General features: G+C 34.4%; 1 protein-coding gene across 1 annotated transcript; it reads right to left on the bottom strand.

Moving 5' to 3' along the window:
* Positions 1–4,876: 4,876 nt before the first annotated feature.
* LOC143237288 (V-type proton ATPase 16 kDa proteolipid subunit c-like) lies at positions 4,877–19,758 on the bottom strand. The gene is made up of 3 exons (XM_076476363.1): positions 19,509–19,758; positions 15,234–15,426; positions 4,877–6,777 (listed from the first exon to the last, which is right to left on the bottom strand). The coding sequence occupies exons 1-3, from the start codon at positions 19,588–19,590 to the stop codon at positions 6,570–6,572; spliced, it is 483 nt and encodes a 160-aa protein (XP_076332478.1). The 5' UTR covers positions 19,591–19,758; the 3' UTR covers positions 4,877–6,569.
* Between the last annotated feature and the right edge of the window lie 2,019 nt (positions 19,759–21,777).

The following is a 21,777-nucleotide window of genomic DNA, read 5'->3' as shown; positions in this document are numbered from 1 at the left end:
AAGTTTGAGTGATAGGTGGAGTTTATGTAAAGCTTTCTTAGTGGATTTTTAGGCAAATTTATAATAAGAGGTGGAGTGGAGTTGATTAATAAGTTTCTTTGTAAATTACTACACATGTGAGCAACAACCGAATCCTTAATATATCCAGGATGTCTGAACAGTTTACCAATTTCTTTATCCATATCATTGATGTAAATTAGAAAAAAATAATAATAAATTTGGTGTTAAGTATGAAGCTGTCACTATCTGTGCTCTGCTCAATGCGGTTATTGAAACTGACTTTTAAGGCTTCGGCATGGTCAGGTGGTCAAGGCACTTGACTTGCAACAGAAGAATCCCGAGTTCGAATACCCCTGCCTCATCAAACATGCTCGTTCTTCCGACCATGGAGTGTTATAATGTAACGGTCAATCCCACAATTCATTGGTAAAATTATAGCCCAACAGTTAATGGTGGGTGGTGAGAGCTAGCTTTCTTCCCTCTAACTTTTCACCAAGTTAGGGATGGTTAGTGCAGATAGTCCTTGTGTAGCTTTGTGCAAAATGCAAATCAAACCAAACCGATTTTCAGCGTGATAAACCTTGCTGCTGAGTCACCAAGAGGTGGAGAGAGAAACTATTACAAACATCAAATTTATAGAACTGTATAAACCACTGTGTGATGTGTATTTACGCAGATATGAAAATTTTTCAAACATTTCTTTTTCGTCTAGTTTAGGCCCAACATGACCAGGTGGTTAAGGCGCTCGACTCGTAATCCGAAGGTCGCGGGTTCGAATCCCCGTCGCACCAAACATGCTTGCCCTTTCAGCCGTGGGGTGTAATAATGTGACGGTCAACGCCACTAATAGTTGGTAAAAGAGTAGCCCAAGAGTTAGCGATGACTAGCTGCCTTCCCTCTAGTCTTACACTACTAAATTAGAGAAAGCTAGCGTAAATAACCCTCGTGTAGCTTTGCGCGAAATTCAAAACACAAACTTCTAGTTTAGAAAGGTGAACATGTCTTATTCACCAAAATTAGAAAAGTGCCTCGGATCATATTTGTTGAATATGAGCATGCGAGGATGCACTGACCTCATTAAAGTACTAAGCAAATTGTCAAGGGTCATTTCTCTTTGGTATTTCCAGACTCTCTCACAAAAGGTGTCACAGTAAGCTTGTACTAACGAGTTTTCTAGTCGCATTAGTCATGGAAGTCCAGAATAAACTGAAAACTTTTCTATTATGACTAATTGGGAGACAAAATTGTTTTGAAAAGGTACATAGTGACTGAGAAAGATGTAACATCATCTCGATTGCATGTCTCCACATCTAAATATAGTAAGGCAGTTTATTCCTTCACTTTTAGAAAATCTAATATTTTGTTTTTGTATACGTCTCCACATTTAGAGAAAAATGCAGCTATTTTTCTCGTTTTCTTTATATTTCTTCACACCTAAAGAGTACTGTGGTCATATTTGTCTTGTAAGTTCCTTCCATGATTGAGCTGTATTCTTTGTTACAAGAAATAATGTTTTATTTCATTGTAAAGCTTATGTTCAGTTTCTGTTAGTAAGGTCTGGCTTTAACGTAACCACGTTTTCTCCTGAGAAGTTTTCAACTATCTGTAGAAAATCAGTGTACCTGAGAACGGCACAGGGTTAGATAGTAAGGTGCTACAATAATTACAGGATTTGGTGTGTGTGGAATTTCTGAATTTTCGGTGTGTGCATTTCTTGTATTCCTGTAGAACATAAGTTCTAATCTGGTAAAATTTAGAAATGTTATTTTTCAAACAAAACAGTTATACAGGAAAGGAGGAGTTTACCATTAAATGGATTCACGATCTGAGAACATGGTACAAGATTCAGAAGTTCTTATAATATTGTAGATGTGCAAGTATTCCAAGGTGAATACTTATATATATCTTTATAGGCTTTATATCTATACGTCCTTAGACTGAATGAAGAGGTTTTTTTTGGAGTGCCCATATTATTACCAGTTAGTGAAGCGGAACCATACTGTTGGTCATTGTTAACTTTGGTTACTAGATGACTTGGGAACAGTCTGCCAGTCTAACCAAGAGGAAGGACGACAAGCTCCAATGGAAGGATCAGGTAACTCCTACTATGGAAGGGTGATGTCAGCTAAAAAGTGGCAACTGGATTCAAATAAATATTGAGGTCAGTGCACATCAATATCATTCAGTACCTAAAGTGTAATGTATTTTAATATATGATCTATTCCTGCAACCACATGTGAGGAGAAAGATAATTTCCTCAACATTCAAGGAGCACAATGAAAGAACACTTGGGCTGCTTCTCTAGGTGTTTTAAGTAGGAGATTGTCTGAAATGAATGGACTCGGAGACAAGTACTTCGTACCGAGTCTAGTGTTTGACTCAAATGAGCATTTCGATAATGACTAAGATAGTCATAGCTGAGTTACATCAATATAATTTTTAACGCATATGAAGACTGACCTACGTTTGGAGCCAAAGTAAAATCTTAAATAAGTGGTGCCATGGGAACAGAGCAGAAAACGTATTTTAAGATTAAAGAAAGTTATTAATAAAACATCCTAAAAACGAAAAACCTTCACGATCGTACGAAGTTCGAACAGCAACTCAAAAATATAAGAATAAAAACTGTGGTGTTGAAAAACTTCAAATCTTCATTATAAAAAACTGACAAATGTTTATTAAAGGAAGTGTAAGCACTGGGCTTTTCATTTTGCAATCAGTAAGACAGCTATCGAAATAAAACAATTGTACCATAGCGATAACTCGAATTACGAATTGAAACGGCGATTAACATCACAGTGATACAAATTACATCCCATACCACACTATCAGTTTCGAATGACTGAGCAAACATTTAAACAAACTGTTAACACCACAGCAATGGTCATGTATCAGTGTCATATGATCCCAAGCACGACCTTAAACAAAGAACTGCTGCGGGTAATAATACACAATTTATCAATAATCATTAGAAAATGGTGAACAAAAAAATGCTAAAAGTAAAATCAATACATCATGTTCTAAAAATATCACACGAGTACTGTTTCAAGTACAATAATCAACAATTACTGTTACAAACCACGTGCTTGGTACTACAGTGAAAACCCTCTAAAGCAGCAACTTTCGGGACTGAGACAAACTGGCCTGATTAGAGGGGTTCCACTGTACATAATTAGGGATTATGTACACAAAAAAGGGACTGTGATTGAATGACCGCTTTCAAGGGGTGGCCGCTTAGGGGAGTTCTACTGTGTATTTAAGTCCTGCACACGACGTTTAGAAACTACGAACTTATAAAAGGGGATCGTTGTAAAAATTACAAAATGTTAAAGAAATTTGTAACTCACATTCACACTAATATATATATATATATATATATATATATATATATATATACACACACACACACACACACACACACATGTATATACTCGTGCAATTGCTTAGTCTTTTTTTTCAACTAATTACCCAATCATATGTATCGCAAGTAGTCTACATGGTATTCGTCGAGTCTTTAATATAATTACACCTTAACTAGTCTACAAATGAGTTTTTACCTCGTTACCTAATCGTATGTATCACAACTAGTCTGTATACTTAACCAGTAAATGTGTTAAAATATTAAAACGATAAACGTTTTCAGTACATAGTTTAAAACTTATATGCTCAGATTGATCTACGACTTCAAGGAATCCATCTTAATTTGTTCACAAGATACCACACGTCCCCTATGTTTGATGTTGGATCACGAGAGTTCGTTGACGCCATCGTATATGTACAAAAACACTGATTGTTTGAATATTTCAATTATATTTACACAAGTACCTTAAGTCTGAGCCTTTTACTGTTATGGTGAATGTATCTATCTTATTACACTATCATTTCTATCCAACTAAAGATTAAAAGTGTAAACAGTGGATAAATGACTTCCTTTGACCATGTGAAACTACTAGTTGTATCCAAATTATAGTCTATACATGTAACTGGTGGATATTATCTTTTGATCATACGACACCACCAGTTGTATCCAAACTATAAAGTCTATACGCGTAACTGGTGTATATTCTCTTCTGCTCAAATTACACTATCAGTTGTGTCCCAGCAAATACAGAAATGTAAGGCCTCAAAGATTTCTACCCATAAACTTTTTCACAACACTACGATGTTTTTTTATGCTTATAAAATTGTGAATTAAGTTCATCTGAAGAATAAATTAGAAAAAGGTTTATAATCATATCTAATTAAACATCTCATTGATATCACACATTTAATACTTCTTACAATTATTTAAAATCATCTTAATCTGAAGAGGTCATGAGATATAATTCCCTATCAAACTATTGTTGTACTACTAGTTTTCGAGGATTAGAGTGAATTTTTCACTGCTATATACTTTATCACATGTCTTGATAACAATCGAGTTATTTTTAATAAATTAAATCACTCTTTCAGAAGTCCTATGAACTGTTATAAAAAACTCAGAAGGGTACCATTATTTCCAGCATATTGTAAGCCTTCACCATTATATTTTACTCATATAGAGAAGTACATTATACTAACATAAAAGTAGACTTAGAAAGCATTTTATAAGCATAATACATTTTTAGAAAGAACACTACACAAATTCAACAGAACACTGGTCTGTCTTCTCAATGAAAATCTTATGCCCAGTTAGAACATAAAATACATTTGACAAAAAAGAATCATAAAGCTTGTAAATCGTTGGTCAATTTATTATGACAGTTTAGGATTTAAAGTATAATCTGGAATTCTTGGCTTGAAGATGTCTTTCATAGTGATGTTGAAAGTGTATTAAAAATATATTTAACTGCTGGAAGTCTTGACAGTAACAAATAAAAATAAATCCAAGAACAAATAATATTTTACCATTTATTTTACATATCTGTTTTTATACACGTCAGAAAGAATGCAAAGAAATAAAACTGTTTCAGATGATTTAAATAGAAGTACATATCATTATAAGCAACAAACACACTTTCATTACTTATTTTACTCAACAGATGTTATTCAAAACACTAATATTGCTATACACAGTCAGTAAATCTGTAATTTTCTGAAATGCTTTTGGCACCTCTGTTTTTTAAATTATGATATTTACTAGCAAGTTTAGATTTTTAATACACATGTTGGAAACATCCAGAATCTTTTATCTGATATATCATTTCTGGTGGAGAAATTAACTGTCTTGGGCGCAGCAACAAACTTTTTACGCACATGAAACTGTCTGTTAGTTACATTACATCATCTGAAACAGTTGTCTGGCTTACATCATGAGACTTCCTCATATGTGAAACAGTGTCTGGATGTTAAATGACATCACCTAAAACAGTTCTGGCAGGACATTCCCAAGAATGCTTGTAACAATAGTCCCGATTACTAGTTACTACTGTATGTTTCCATAATAGGACATTTATTTCAACATGTGCATCATCAAGTTAGTTGTGCAAGCACTCCTTCTTTAATACAAGTTTTTATACCAATGTAATCTAACAAATATATATGTACTAACTATTATACATATGCACAAAATTTATATAAACAATTTAATGCAAATTACTTTAAACCTACATGTAAAAAACATGTAGTACATGTTCACAAAATGTTAACATAATTCATCTGTTTCTTACAAACTAACAAACACTTTAAAGTTAATTGAAAAAAAGTGAAATTACATGGGTGCAGTTTACATTTCAATCACATATATGGAAAGATAGTCCTTACTTTTATACAATATATTGTAATGAGAATTTCACACCAAAAACATTTGCCTATTTCTATGTGCTAAACTCATTCACAAATAAATACTCTAGTTAGAAGGATTATTTGGAGAAATTCTCATTACAGAATTTATACTACATAGCTAATGTTACTTGGAATGGAATACTTTTAACATTAGACCAGTATCTGCAAGTTAAGTTCAAGGAGATAAAAATGTGCATAACGTGAAACGTGGAGATAAAACAAGAGGTGTCACAATACAGCACTTATGAGAATTTTGTAATTACCTTAGCTACACATGGTATACATAACTCTGAATGGTGGGTTTGTGAAACAGTCTGGATTTAGATATATGCAATAATAAAAATCAGTCAAAGAAACAATACACAAATTTTTTTAAATTTGATCCCTGATTATACAAAAAGGTGTTAAATTAAGTAACATACTTTAGTTCCTAAACTATGTTTTAATTTCACACTGTGACTCCTGCTGTTTTAAGTAAGCTCTTAATTTATATGTATTAACAGGAGCTAGACATTCAAATAAATTTATTTTGATAAACCTACCTTAAGACTAAAAACAATATCTCCAACTCCAAGTTGCATTCATAATGTAGTTAAAAGTAACCCGTAACTCTCACACAACGAAGCATGATTTTAGCTCTTACACATAGAGAAACATACATATCCATATTATATACATAATACACGTTATTCCAACAAGTTCCAACACAGTAACAGCAAGAGCCACAATGTTGAAAAAATTAATTGTATATAAACCAAATATAATAATCAGAATACGAACTTAAAACCCATTGAACAGCAGCTGGTTTAACCTCTTGTAGTCAGTATCAGAGAGACAATTAACCCGTACAGACCCAAGACCTCAGCAAAAATGAGGATTAAAATCATGCCCACAAAGAGACGAGGTTGTTGTGCTGTTCCTCTAACACCAGCATCTCCTACTATACCTATTGCAAATCCAGCTGCAAGTCCACTAAGTCCAACACTAAGTCCAGCTCCCAGGTGCAAGAAACCACTACAAAAGATATTAAAAACTTATACAGGAGTTCTGACTAGATAACACTCATATTTGTAGTTTAACAATTGAATAAATGTAAAAAGAAGCCAAAAACAGCTATCAAACAATACAGAAATTTATTACAAACACTGTTAAGTATCAATAATAGAAAGATGAACTTTACATTTTTGTCTGGATTACCTCATGACATGAATATTTTTTTTTCCCCATATACACATACAAAACTACTTAGTTTAATAGTTATTATTTAGTGATTCAACAATTATTTGATTTCCTTAACAAGAGGTTAAAAGTTATAGTTGTGACTAGTTCCATTATATGGTTTTGTATGAGTCATATGTTATGCAGTTTAATTTTTGTACTAGACTTTTGTAATACTGTTGACATCTTACTCAAAGCTTCCAATTTTTTTCTAGTTATGTTTAATATTACTGCTTCTAAAGAACTAGATATTTCTAGATTATTCTGTCACGTGTTATAAGTACGTGCTGATGCAAAGTTAGAAATTAATGAAGTTTGAAAAAGTGAAGTTAGACTGCATGATTGTTACTTTAGCCATAATGGGCTAAAATCAGTTTCATAGTGGTATCATAATGACAGATGAAGAATGTCTCATCAAAGGACGTTTTAAAGTAATTGAGCATGTCTGTGTAGACTATGACAAAAAGGAGACTTAACGTTCAGGAAAGAGCTGTGGTAATTAATAGCGTAAATGCTACTGTACTTACATTTGACTTGTTTTTAATAAATTATTTTAAGACAAATGGATTGTGTGCTGTCCCCATTTATTGTTGAAATTTATTGCCAACAATTACAGACACCTACTGTAAAAGCATCACAGGCCCCATAAGACTGGCAATGGAGTGCCAGCCATGATCATAGTGTTAAATTGCAGAAAACTGACATGAACCAGTACAAGTAGGCCTAAACATGCACAACTGTAGTGATGCAGAAAAAAAAAAAAAAAAAAATTCAGATCACAAATCACATTAGAAAATCATGTCAAAATATTTTGATAAATGGGCAGAAAGTGGTGAAAATCTTGGGCTCAAAGATGATGAATTATGAGAGTTTTACAAAGACAACAAGAACTAGAGAGAGAATAGTATTGGCTGACAAGAGAGGGAAAAAAAAAAGGTTTGTTGGTTGGTTGATTTAGTGTTTTATGGCACAAAGCAGCTAGACTATCTGCACCAAATGTCTGGTAAAAAGATAAGTAAATTCAGTAAAATTCATAAAAGGAAATTAAGGTAAAACAAAACAAAGTTAAAAAATAAATAAATAAATAGCATAAAACCAATGTTTACATCTAGTCTACAACATCAAGAGAAAAACTACAGTGATTCAAGTTGTAAAGGACTTTCTGTAATGTAACTGTAATAATCATAACTCGACAGGAAGACCAACAGGCAAGTACAAAAACCACCGTCAGTCACCTGAAGTTGGCCTTTCCAGTCCTGGTTTTGAGTTACATAATCTTAGTCAGTTTCTAATTTCAAATTGAACCAGATGAACGGTTATTTTTTAAAAGGGAGCCACATTAAAAAGGTGCAAAGTATATATTAAAAAACTTAAATGGCATTAAAAAGATTAATGGCCTTGAAAACTAAAAACACTACCAAGGTGGACAGTGTCGCCATCACCATATAGCACTAATGTTATGGACAAACCTTGGGACAGAACATACTTAAAATGGTGCCGTCGTTGTGTATCATAACAATGACAAGAAAGCAAAATGTGGCTTATTGTGATCTGAGTGTTACACAAACTACACACTGGTGCATCAGTTCCAGATAATAGAAAACGATGAGTTAAAAAACTGTGACCAATGCATACTATAGTTAGAACAACCTCCTCTTTCCAATCCTTATGGTAACAAGACGGCCAAAGTCCAATTTGGAAAAGCTTGTTTTTGCATTGCTCACTCCAAGTCAGCTGGCACGGAGCTAAGCCTTGAATACAGGACATTGTCCATGTATGGGACAGGCACAGCCATGATAGTGCCAGAGCAGATAGACTTAGCTGCAGTGTTGGCAAGCTCATTCCCGCAAATACCAACATGGCCTGGTATCCAGAAAAACTCAATAGAAGTAGATGTTGGAGAGAAATGGACAAGTTGGTTTTTAATATTGGCAAGAACAGGGTGTGAACCAACGTGAAGCGATTCCAGGGCCAGTAGAGAACTAAGCAAATCAGTAATAAATCGTGCAATTTGAGTACTGCTTAGTTTCTGTGATCCAGGGCAAGAGAAATGGCATACAGTTCAGCAGTGAACACAGAAGCTGTAGAGGGGATTCTGCATGCAACAACCAAACCACAACAAACCATGGCAGAGCCCACATAGTCAACTGATTTTGAACCATCTGTATGAATAGGAATGAAAGGATGGTTCGAAAGATGTTCAGCAAATAGCAGTGTTTCCAATCAGGAGTGTCAACTTCACTCAGATGACTTAAAGATTGGTCACATTTGGGGACTGTAAGAAGCCATGGTGGGATGGGCTGACCAGTGGATACAGCAATGTTATCCAAGGACAGACCCAATTCATCTAACTGTGCCTGGATGCAAAGGCCAAAAGGAGCAATGGCAGACCTTCTGGTCTGAAAAAGCATGGCCCATCAAGGAAGGAAAACACAACCCCAGATGGGATTCGTTGGTTAGGAATGAAGTTTTGAAGCATATAGTAAAGACAGTTGCAAATGGCAAAGGTACAAAGAAGGTTCATGAGACTATGTATAAGCTCTGAACTGGGGAAGTGCAGAAAGCCTCAGTGCAGAGCTGAAGTCCTTGATGATGAATAGGGTCTAGCATCTTTAAGGCCAATGGTCTAGCATTGTCATAGACCAGTGATCCATAGTCAAGTTTCAATCAAATAAGAGTACGATATATCTTTAGCATAGAATGTCGATCCGCTCCCAAAGTGGTGGTAGAGAGGACATGGAGGATGTTCAGTGCCCTTGTACATTTGACCCGTAGCTGATTGATGTGTGGTATAAAGGTTAGCTTATGGTAAAAGATAAAGCCCCAAGAACTTAGTCTCAGAGACCAAAGGCAGAACAACTTCACCGATACAGAGTTCAGGATCAGGGTGAATACCCCGGTGGTAGCAAAAGTGCATGCAAACGGTTTTAGAGAGAGAGAAGGTAAAGTCGTTGGCTGTGGTCCACTTCAGTATATAATTGAGGGCATTCTGTAGCTGTTGCTCAATATACCTCATGTTCGATGGCTGGCATGAGATGTGAAAGGGAAAAAGAAAAGAAAAGGAGATAGAAGAGATACTGGAAACAGAGAAAATAAGAGTGCAAACTGAGACTGTAAGGCTCACTCAACAACAGCAGTAGAGATCCAAGAATGACACTGGGTCAGGGCCAGCCAACCGAAGCTGCCCATATTTATTGAACAGAGAGATGACTTGGATGGTTTTCTTGAGAAACATGATAGGTGTGCCCAAAGACTAAAATATGAAAAAAATGGATATTTTGGAATTCACCTTAATGAAATGGGGAAAATCAAGGGAAACTGAAAAATCCCAATGAATGCACAGTCAAGACAATCACCACAAAAGGAAGTAAAGTGGATCACATAATGCTCCTGGATCTGACAAGCCAAAACAAATTATCAGATTACAATCAACTGCAGAGATGAAAAAAAGATGGCACAAGAATTGCATAGATGGATGCATTCCCTTCTCTAATTTGTTAGATCCTCAGAAAGAAAGGGCCTATCAGGATATAGTAGAACTTAAGGGGAGAGAGAAAGCCCTACTAACATGCTTATAACTCTAACTTATGATATGAATTTTTAGCAGCCAAAAAATATATTTCCACCAGGAAGCAGAAAGCAAAGTCAAGCAAAGAGTGAAAGGAGGGTAACTTAAAGTGTCAGAAAACAGAAGCCAAATTCTCCCCAGAATCAACAAAAAAGGCAACAGAAACCCAGGCCAAAAATCCTGCCTCACACAAGTAGGTAGTAGAAGCAAATGAAACAAGGACACGTAAAGCTATCATGCTGACTTTGGAGTATGACTGATACATAATGCACCAGAACTGAGTCACGGATTTCACCTTGAAGAGATCATAAGCTGAAGAGTCGTTCCTTAGATCCAGAAATTCATCTTGGATATCATCTGGGATGCTGGATACATCAAGTTCAGTACAAACTGGGTTCCTTACCAGGGCCTCATGTTCCTGTGATAGCTCAGGGAAGTAACGCTCGACTTCCTTTTCTAGAGACTGAAGATGTTCGGTAATCTCATCCTTGAGGAACTGATCCAGTTGGATCTGAGACTCATCCGTCACTCCATAAAGTTTTTCAAATATAGCGATGTTTCCAAGATTGGTTTTCTGACGCCAGTTCTGCAGTTTGGAAACAAAGGCCCAAAGACTATCTTGAAAAAGGAGAACATGTGTTTCCCTTCTTTGAAGCTTCAAATTAAGCTTGTTCAGCTGGTCAAAAATGTCGGCTAGGTAATGCAACCCTTTATTCCATGCTTCATCTTCAAGTGAGCTACAAGATCTTTCCTTTCTTGAGTCTCCAGGAATAGCTTTATTTCATCTTTCATTTCAAAAACACGATTAATAACGTTTCCTTTCGACAACCAACGTACTGCTGTGTAGAAGAGAAGGACTTCGTGGTCAGCATTCATGTCTTGGCATAGTTCTTTGAATAGGTGAGTGTTGAGTGGTTGAGTCTTCACATAATTTACAATTTTGATTACAGATTCAAGCACTTCCTGCAGAGAGGCAGGGAGAGTCTTACTGGCAAGAGCATATCGGTGAATCATGCAGTGGATGCCCTTTGCTTGAGGTGCTAGCTTCTACACTCTCGACTGGAATCCTGATTTCGATCCCAGCATAGCCGGTGCCCCATCCGTACAAACCCCACACACATTTTCCCATTGAAGATATTCGTCTTGAAAAAAAGTTGAAACTTTTTCCATGACATCATCAGCTTTTGTTGTGGTTTCAAGTGCACTGCAGAATAAGAATTCGTCTTTGATGTCACCTGAATTAATGTATCTCATGAAGACAAGTAACTGAGAACATGAACTTACATCTGTTGACTCGTCGAGCTGAAAGGAGAACAATCTCATATGAAGCTTCCACTACGGCTGCACTCTGCTGCTGAAACGACCCACTTCTATCGATTCTTTGACTTTTAAGACACCGTTCATGCCGTTTGAAGAAATCCAAACCATTCTTTGCGTGTTCTGGATGTTTCTTCTCGAGATTAAGCTTGAGTTTTGATGGTTTCATTTACTCTGCACTCAGGACAGCATGGCACAAAACACACTGTGGTTTCTCGATGCCGTCGTTGGCAAGCACAGTGGTGAAGCCAATGTTGAGATAGCATTCTGAGTATCTGTGCCGTTTAGCCATGGACACAACTCACCTCTACTGCTTACTTATCTCCTTGTTAAAATAAAATAAAAATGTTGAATAATGAACGCTTTGGCAACTGTAGATCTTACACTGACTACTTGTGGGGGGTGCAGGTAGAGTAATGATGGGGTAAGTATTGGGAGGGAAGGGAGCGTGGCCAGTTGCGCGATTCATCATCCACCAATCAGCAACGGACATGTGACTCACGTGTTGACAGCGAGCACACACACTTAATCACAGCTAAAGAGACACACAAGCATATGTACATGTGCGTGCACTCACATACTCGCTACTCACTAGTACACACATACACACAGTTGCAGACACATACACATTCACACAGGCACGCATACATACACCCATAATATCACCTAATGACATTGAACTAACTTAGCACACATTTTGCTTTGCACCAAAACAAAAAAAATGTAAGAGCATGAAAATGTAATTGATGAAATAAAATTAATGTTATCCCAAGCTACTTCTAACAAGGCTACGCAAAAGGAGTTATTGCTTTACAAATTAATTAATGCACACACAAATATTTTTACATTACAACCTAATGAATCAGTGGTAACCACAAATTGTAAAACAAAGATGTATAAATATAAATATTCCAGGTAAACACATTCCTTATAAAAACAAAGTTTGCTGCAAATAAAAACACCAAGTTAGCTCACAAAGAAAATAAGATAAAATGAAAGAAAAGCATTTTAAAATTAAAAAAATTTAAATTGACTGATATGACAGGAGATTTAGAAGATTATAGAAAATCAAGTAAGTTGATGAAACAGGAAATCACAACATCAAACAGGATGTACGAGAAAAGGTTGGCTGAAAATGTAGAAATTAACAGAAGGATTTCATTAAATACCTCAAGGAAAAACAATGTTAAAATAGGGGTAATACCCCTGAAGGGTGATAAAGGAAATCTTGCATCTGATGATTATGAAATGGCTGCATTATTAATTTTTGCTCTTTTTTTCAGTTTTTACTAATGAAGATTTAAACAGTGTTATACATCTTGAACAGTCAAACAGATAGAAACAAGATCAAACAAGGTGACTGATTAACAAAAAACATTGTTTAAAAAACAAAGCTGCTGGGCCAGATAATATTTATCTAGGGTTTTTGAACAAAGTTAAAATTTGAATATTTGAATCACATTGTTACCATTTTGTCAGTCTTTGAATAGTGGGCAGGTTCCAGAGAATTGGAAGTTATCAAATGTAACTCATTGTTTTCAGTGGAGGGGGGGGGGTGCTGTAGTAACTCTAGATCCATTAGTCATACTCATATACCAATTATGAGAAAAAGTTTTGGAAAGTCTGATAAAAGATACTTTGCAAAGCCATTTAAGAAACTTTATGATTTTATTGGATAGTAAACATGGTTTCACTAAGTAAAAATATTGTTTTATATATCTATGCAGATGAGGATTAGGGTGTAGATTTGATATATCTGGAATTTCAGAAAGCATTTGACAAGATGTTACATAAAAGGCTTGTAAAAAATTCTCTGTAGGTGTGGGGGATAAGTTAGAAAATTGGACAGAAGAGTGGCTAAATAGATGAAAACACAGGGTTGTTACAAATGGAGTTCAGTTACACTCATGTCACAAAGTGGGGTACCTCAAAGCTTGATCTTAGAACCTTTACTCTGATTTATATCAATCACACAGATGAAGTCAACAAGCTACTTAAATGCACAGATATTAAGGTTTTGAGTGTTGCTGGCTGAGAAGAGGGTGCTGCTAATTTACAAAATTAATTGGATAATTTAGTGATTTATTATTTATAATAAATGCAAAATAATGCATATGAATTATCAATTGCAACTATGATTTGGATGGAGGTAACTAACTTATGAAGGAAGGGGATATTGGTGTAATAATGAATCAGCCTCTTAAGTCATCTAAGTAGTGTGCTGTTGTTAGTGGCAGGGCAAATGGCATTTTAGTTTGTATCTAAAAACATTATTGAATGTAAGTCAAAAAAGCTATAATTTCATTGTATAGGTAGCTAAATTAGGCCACATTTGAAATATTGTGTTCAGTCTTGGATTCTTTACCTTAGGAAAGACATTGAATTGTTGGAAAGAGTTCAGAGAAGGGTTATTAAAATGGTGTCTGGGTTGAAGGGGTCATCCTACAAGAGGGTGAAATCTGTCAAATTGTTTTCTCTTGAAAAAAGTAGAGAGGATCTGATTGAAGTGTTTAAGATTGTAAATGGAACTGATAGTGTTCATGCATCATTTTTTTTTCATATTTAACAGTGAGAATAGTTGTACTAGGGGACAAAAATATAAATTTTGACATGGTAGGAGTCATCTTCAGCTGAAACAATTTTATTTTTCTAACAGGGTTATTGGCCTTTGGAAGGGACTGCCTTCATATGCTGTGGAGGTAGCAAGTTTCAAGTGAATTTAAGAGAAAGCTTGATAAGTATAGGAATGATAAGGGCTGGCTTTAAGATGTATTTTTTGGTTTTTATATTAGTTTAGAGGATGGAACAATCAAGATGGACCAATGGATTCCATACTGTCCCAAAATGTTATAAAGTTGCTAACTGATATTACTATTAAGAGAAAAGTAGCACAGCATTGATCACGTTCAGCTTTCATGAAATACGAAAATGTTCCTGTATGTTCATTGCTCTCAATAGATGCAGATCATTATTGGCAGGACAATGAGGAATAATATTCTACATGTGCACAAAGTTATCAAAATTGAATTATTTTTGAGTTATAGAGCAAAATTGTTTGAAAAATCAGTTCTCATTTTAAAATATAGAAATGTTTCGGGATGTTTGTGACCTTGACCCTCCAAAAACTAATAAATTCTAAGTTGGGTTATAGTACAAATATGTATCAACCCTCATTCAAATCCACTCAGCCATTTGAGAAATTCTGCTGATAAATACAAACAGGTAAAAACATAACCTTTTGATGACACAAGTAACGAACTAATTTTATTGTCTTGTTCAATTAAATAATACATCTTCAACAAATTATTCATTAAGAAAAAAATCACAGCTAGTAAAGATAGATGTCAACTAAAGATTTCATACTGACGTGTACAACTGGTATCCATCTGCAGGAGACTTGATGTTGTTAGCTATCAACACGGCAACAACCAACCCATATATTGCAATAATACCAGCCATAACAACAGGTATGATGGACTTCATGATAAGTTCAGGCCTCATGACTGACATGGCAGCAATCCCTGTTCCTGACTTGGCCGTTCCATAGGCTGCTCCTAGAGCTTTAAAAAATATATCTACATGTACGTTTCTTCTGACATGTCAACAATTCTCTTTCTTGATCTGGCTGTTCTCTGAGTTGTTAGAAAAACAATTACAGCTTCATACATGAAAAGGCAAATTTTGTGTGTAGCTTACACTAGCCTCTTTGAATACTGATACAGTGGTCACTACTTTACAGTGAGACTGTCTATATCACTTACTGTAATGCACAGGTTATACTTTCAGCCTGTTTCTTTTACGACTGTACTGTCTTCAGATACTCAAAACAAATACTGAATTTTTATTTTAAATTAATCAATTATAATTTACAAACAGCATTTTCCTTATTACTGTGTTCTAGAAGTTTCATTTATATTACATTTTTACTAAATAGTTATCTGAATTTGAAGGGCTACATTTAGTTTTCAGTACTTCTGTTGGTTGTTTTAAAAGAGGCCAACTTTAGTGAACCTAATGGACTACTGTTGGATTAATTTTCTACATTATCACTCCATTTCTAAATATATCTATAGTAGAGAAGCAAAATATTAACAACTTTCAATGGGCAAACTGAAAGATGTGGCAGTTTTAAGAAAACCTTTTGCAAACGTAACTCACAGACATCAATACAGAATGGTCAATAACTGATGTTATTTTTCGGATTAATTTTCCTAATAACTTACAATGCTACAACAGTAACAGCAAAAAAGTTAGATTTGAAAATAATACACAAACTAGTTTTACATTGCTTGTTTTTCTCAGTTCAAAACTTAGTTACACATTCTATGTAACCATCCCTCATATTGTTCAACTTTGTTACACAGAAAACAATGCATTAAACAAATATCAAATGAAACATGCAGGTATAATATGATGACAATTTTTATTTCATCTCTAGGTGTGTTGCATCAAATATTAAAGCAAGTACCAATGGTAAACTAGACAAGACGTACCTTACTCGAGACTTCAGTAAATTAGACAAGATGTACCATATTTCAATCTTCAGTAGAAATTTTATGAAACTTAGAAAAATCAACAGATACTGGCAAAGGAAATGAATGGATGGTAAACAACTACTTCCAGGAACCATTAATTGGCTATAAACATAGTGAAATTATAAGCTACAACATCATATCTCAGCTAAAATAGCTAGCCTGTTGGGATTACGTAAATAGTGGGATAAACATGCCATTTAAAAGTTAATTTTTTTGGATAATAAAACTGTTTTACTAGGGAAACATCTTGCCTTTCTGATCTGATAATCTCTGAAAAGGTTACTGCTTATCTAGATCAGTCTGGATGTGACATTAGTGAATTTTTATTCTCAAAAGTATTTTATAAGGTGCCACAAGTCTTGTTTAAAACATTGTCTCTAGGTGCAGGGTGTACATTAGCTAATTGGATAGAAGAGCGACTGGATGGAAGAAAGGAAAGGGTTATCAAAAATGAATAAATTATTTAAATTTGATAATTAAATTACAAACGTGGGTGTTGTTGCATCTGAGGTGAATGCTTCTGTTTAGATAAACATTTAGATTCTTTTCTGAGATGAGCGAGTAAATGACAGATGAATTTTAAATATACTAAATGCAAGGTAATACATGCAAGATATCAAAATTTAAAGGATGGGTACAGTTTTGATGGAATAACCTTAACAATGTTATGGAAGAAAAAGGACTTGTGTTCTGGTTGATCAGTCTCTTAGGTTATTTGAGCAATGTGCTGTTACTATTGGCAGGACAAATAGGATTTTATGTTTTATCTACAGAAATACTTAATACAAGTTTAGATAAATCATAATGCCATGAGTTTAAGTCATCGGTTAGGCCACCTTTGGAATACTGTGTTTAGTGGACTTTGAATGGACTGCTTTCAAATGTGGTAAATATTGTTAAAAGAATTTAAAGAAAGGCTTGGTAAATATCTGAATGATAGGAGTTGGCTTTCAGTGTATATAGTAAACTTGATTACCTACAGAGATCAACAGGTCCTTTGTTTATATGTACATATACATGCAGTTTGTATAATTTTCTTCATACCGTTCATAAAGGTAAATGACAGTTTGGTGAAGACAATGTTATGTAAAAACATGTTTTTAGGAACTTAGCCCTAAATTATGTTGTTTTTTTTCATTACTTTGGGAAAAGGTCCAATGTTTTTTTGGAAGGGAAATATTTTGGATAGAAAATTGATGTAAGTAGGCCTAGTGAGTAGAGGCATGGTATAGTAGCATTTTAAGGATTAAGGAATTCATAGAAATGCCAAGTATGGTATTAAAACATTTTAAACAAAAAATAGTCTTTCAAAGTTTTTCTCACAATTCAAACAATTTCATGAAATATTTTCTATTTCTATATGGCAAGTATCCAAGGATGCATGTTACCTGCATGCTAGTGTTGTGCAATATAAATCATCTAACCGCTACACACACACAGTTTTTTGTAATAACTGCTGCTGTACAAAAACCTTTAAAATTCACAATTTCTTATAATGGGGCACAAAGCCACTGTCCAAATCACTAACTGCTTCTCTGTAGCTAGCCTTTTTATTAACAAATTTACCAAAAAATATGTCATGTCAGAGTGACTTACAGTAAACCTTGCTAACCTGAATGCACTTATAACAAACTAACTTGTTCAGACAATCCAAAATAATCAATATAACACTTTAAATTTAATGGACAATATTAATAGCATGTGTTATTGATAAAAAAAAATGTATTGGTGGACATTCATCTGGTAAACAAAAACCAAGTTATTTATGATAAACTCTTCTATGTTTAGTATTCTGAATGTTGTTAATAAATATAAACAAAGTAGCATTTCAATGCTTCACATAAATAATTATTTTGTTCTAATCAATGGCTTATTCACAGAATATAAAACAATTTTGTGAAAATACACACACACAAGTTTTTCTAAAGAAGGATGTAATCACAGACTGCTTCTGAGATCAAATTTCTTTCAAAGGTTCTCAGCAGATAATACATTATACCAGTATATTATATAAATCACTGGTGGATCACTTTTTTACCACACTTTTGAGAAGACAATAACATTGGTGTTTGTCAAACAACTCTTGGCCAGTTGGTTTTGATGAGCCACTGCCAGTGTTAAATTCCTGATCAGACAACTTAGCTCATTAATATTTAAAATTAAGAAATTAATTCCAGAAGTAAAAACTGTTCACATTAACAGTTTCAGGATAAATGAAAACCAACATGCTTGAATCAGTTTCTGACAAACCCCATAATAATACTTGGTCATTTGAAACCAACTGTAAGGTCCCATGGAGGTTTACAGCTAACAGTTATTTTCAGCACATTCTGTGGTTTCTAATCAGCTTACGACAGTAGAACCTTCAAATTACCTGCTTATACCATCCACTGTAATTTGACAACTGTTCTAGTATTACACTAAATCACTGATAACCTTTAAATACCTATTGTAGTTTGTACATACTTCCCTACTCTCGAAGTCGTTCTCAGGAAAACTGTCCGATAACAGTAGCCACTAATTTGTTTGTTTTTTAGAACAGTAATTATCATCTATTTACCTATTCTGAACAAATAAAAGGTAAGAGGTAGAACGCACCTTACCTACCAAGGTCTTTTGAGTTTTACAGACCTGAAATCCGACTTTCGTGGCATCATAACCGAATGCCTGCATTTTCCTTGTCGGATTTCAGGTCTGTAAAACTCAAAAGACCTTAGTAGGTGAGGTTGTTCTACCTCTTACCAAATCCATGTTCGTTATAATAAATAACTGTTTGAAAGACAATATGCAGCTCACTAATTAAATTTCTTGTTTTGAAGACTTATCTATATCAATAAATGAAAAAAATTCGGATTATGAATACTCCATATTGCTCAATCAGTCAATGTCCGCACTAAAGTAAAGTGTATTCACATTAATTTAAACAATATACCTTAACTGTAAGACAAAATATATTTGCTCTTCTGAATTTTTGTTGTAACCTAAAACTGGGTGGTATTACTTACTAATTGGTTGATACTTATTAATATTACTACTAGTACTACTCAGTAATGGTAGTTACTACAATTCACAGATTTCTATGTTCCACAACTCATAATTTAACTTACCGCTAAAAATCATTGCTGCTGCGGATCCCATGACACCAAAAAAAGGTCCATATATGGGAGTTTCCTCACTTAATTCAGGCATTTCTTTTAAATTTAAATAGCTCCAGTAAATGAATATACGCTAAGTTAAAGCTAAACCACACTTGCGAAACGTACAAAACTTACTGATCTAGTTCTGACTGAACCTTGTGATTGGAGAAATAAGGGTCTCGCGATATGCGAGATGAAAGTCGTCGCTTCCAGCGAAAAACATGTGATCTGCATAGCAGGCATTTTCGAGTTTGAAAAAAATGTATTCGCATATGAAACACTGAAAATTTTGAAAAGGTTAATTATTTTTTAAATATTTTTATGAACGTACTATTTTGTAATAAACTAGAATTATTCAAATGATGTAAAATATCTAAAAAAGTAGCTGCGTTTTTTATGCTATTTTCAGCATTTATTAACGTGAAACTGTACAACTAACTCCCTGAAGATAAATTTATAAAATTTTAAAGAGAGAAAAGGAGCTTATTAGCCCATCATGAATGTCCCTTCCAGTTCTCAACCATAATCATCCCTTATTACTCATGTATTCATCCGATATTTCTTTCTGCCCAGTTAAATTTTATACCTCGACCACCCTTTAAGGCGACTCATTCCAAAAGCCAATTACCTTGCTTGAAAAGTAAAACTATCTAAATTGCAGGCGACTCCTACGCTGCCAAAATTTGAATTTATGTCTCCTTATTTACACTGATAAACACAAAAAGTTGGAAATACCTATATTATCAATACCCTTAATAATCTTAAGCACCTCAATCAAATCCTTTCTGATCCATCTCCTCTCCAGAGAAAACAAGTTTAGAGATTCTAATATATTCTCATAGGACAATCCCACCTTCGAAGGTATCATCCAAGTGATTCTTCCATGAACCTTGTTCTTGAGGAAAGGAGCCAAAAACTGTTCAGAGTATTCGAAATTAGACCTTACAAGTGTTCTATATAGTAAAACAATAATATTCCTTGTCTTGTATTCAATATTTGAATAGATGCTACCCAAAGTTCTATTATCCCAATTGCTAGCCACAATACATTGTTTATATGACTTAAGTGATTTTTCAATAACAACACCAAAATCTTTTTCTTCAACCACAGTACTTAACATGTTCACATTTAAATCATAATAATAATTTGTAATATGTAAACCTACACATCACCTTGTATTTTGGATAGTTAAACATCACTTGCTATGTATTGGCCTAATGCATCAAATTATCCAAATCTTCCTGTAAGTCTGCAGCATCTTTGATACAGTTAGTCGCCCCAAAAATATTAATGTTATCTGCAAACTTCAACATTTGGTTAGTCATTTCAGAGTCGATATTATTCAAGTAAATTACTAACATAAAAGGAACCAACATAGGGTCTTGAGACACACCGCTTGTAACTGTGATCCTATAAGATTTAAATCCATTTATTACTGGTTTCTGCTTTCTATTTTCCAGCTATTTTTATATCCAACTTAGTAACATTTCCCCAATGCACTTTATTAAACTCTTTTTGAAAACCAAGGTAAACCAAATTTCCCTCATCAACTCTTGTAGTAACATCTTCAAAGAATGTCAGAAGATCTGTTAAGCAACACATTCCCTTAGTGAAACCATGCTGGCTCTTTGACACTATACCAAACTGCTTTAAGTGACTCTGCAATGCTTCTTTAATCACAGTTTCCAAAACTTTTCCAACTATTAATGTAAGACTAACTTACCTATAATTCACTGGAAAATGTTTATTACCCCTTTAAATATTAGACTAACATTAGCCAATGTCCAATCTTCTAACCCTCTTCATTACTCAATGACCTATAATAAATATTAAAATTTAAAATTACTCATATATTTTAGATTAAACAGAGATTAAATATTTCACAAAGATTCTTGTTTTAGCATACGACTTTTAGCTGAGGTGTTGTGGTATATGAATATACCACCCGATTTTCTTTTCTTGCAGTATTACATGTGTATTCATGTATTGTTTTCAGTATGTACAGACTTCATATAATCCATAGTCGAAAAAAAAAACCGTTAAGTTGCTCTTTTTCAAGTCACCTGTGTTCTTTTGTTGTTATCGAAAGTAGGTAATATCTGTTACCACCTGGGGAGAAAATTGCTTAAAATCACACGTTATGTATAATTGTCAACAAAAGTGTCTTTCAGTGGCTGTTAAAGTTATATATAGAGTAGTGAGAAAGACTATTCACGTGAGTATCACATACTGTTCTGGA

The sequence above is a fragment of the Tachypleus tridentatus genome, chromosome 13 (genome assembly GCF_004210375.1).
Source record: "Tachypleus tridentatus isolate NWPU-2018 chromosome 13, ASM421037v1, whole genome shotgun sequence".
NCBI classification, from domain to species: domain Eukaryota; kingdom Metazoa; phylum Arthropoda; class Merostomata; order Xiphosura; family Limulidae; genus Tachypleus; species Tachypleus tridentatus.
The sequence above is the reverse complement of the archived record's forward strand: the minus strand, read 5'-3'. Positions and strand labels throughout refer to the sequence as shown.

Coding starts and splice junctions, on each gene's coding strand:
- LOC143237288 (XM_076476363.1), bottom strand. CDS start 19,590: ATGCCTGAATTAAGTGAGGAAACTCCCATATATGGACCTTTTTTTGGT. Junction 15,427..19,508: donor AGCAGCAATGATTTTTAGCG/GTAAGTTAAATT, acceptor TATTTTTTAAAG/CTCTAGGAGCAGCCTATGGA. Junction 6,778..15,233: donor GATGGATACCAGTTGTACAC/GTCAGTATGAAA, acceptor TATCTTTTGTAG/TGGTTTCTTGCACCTGGGAG.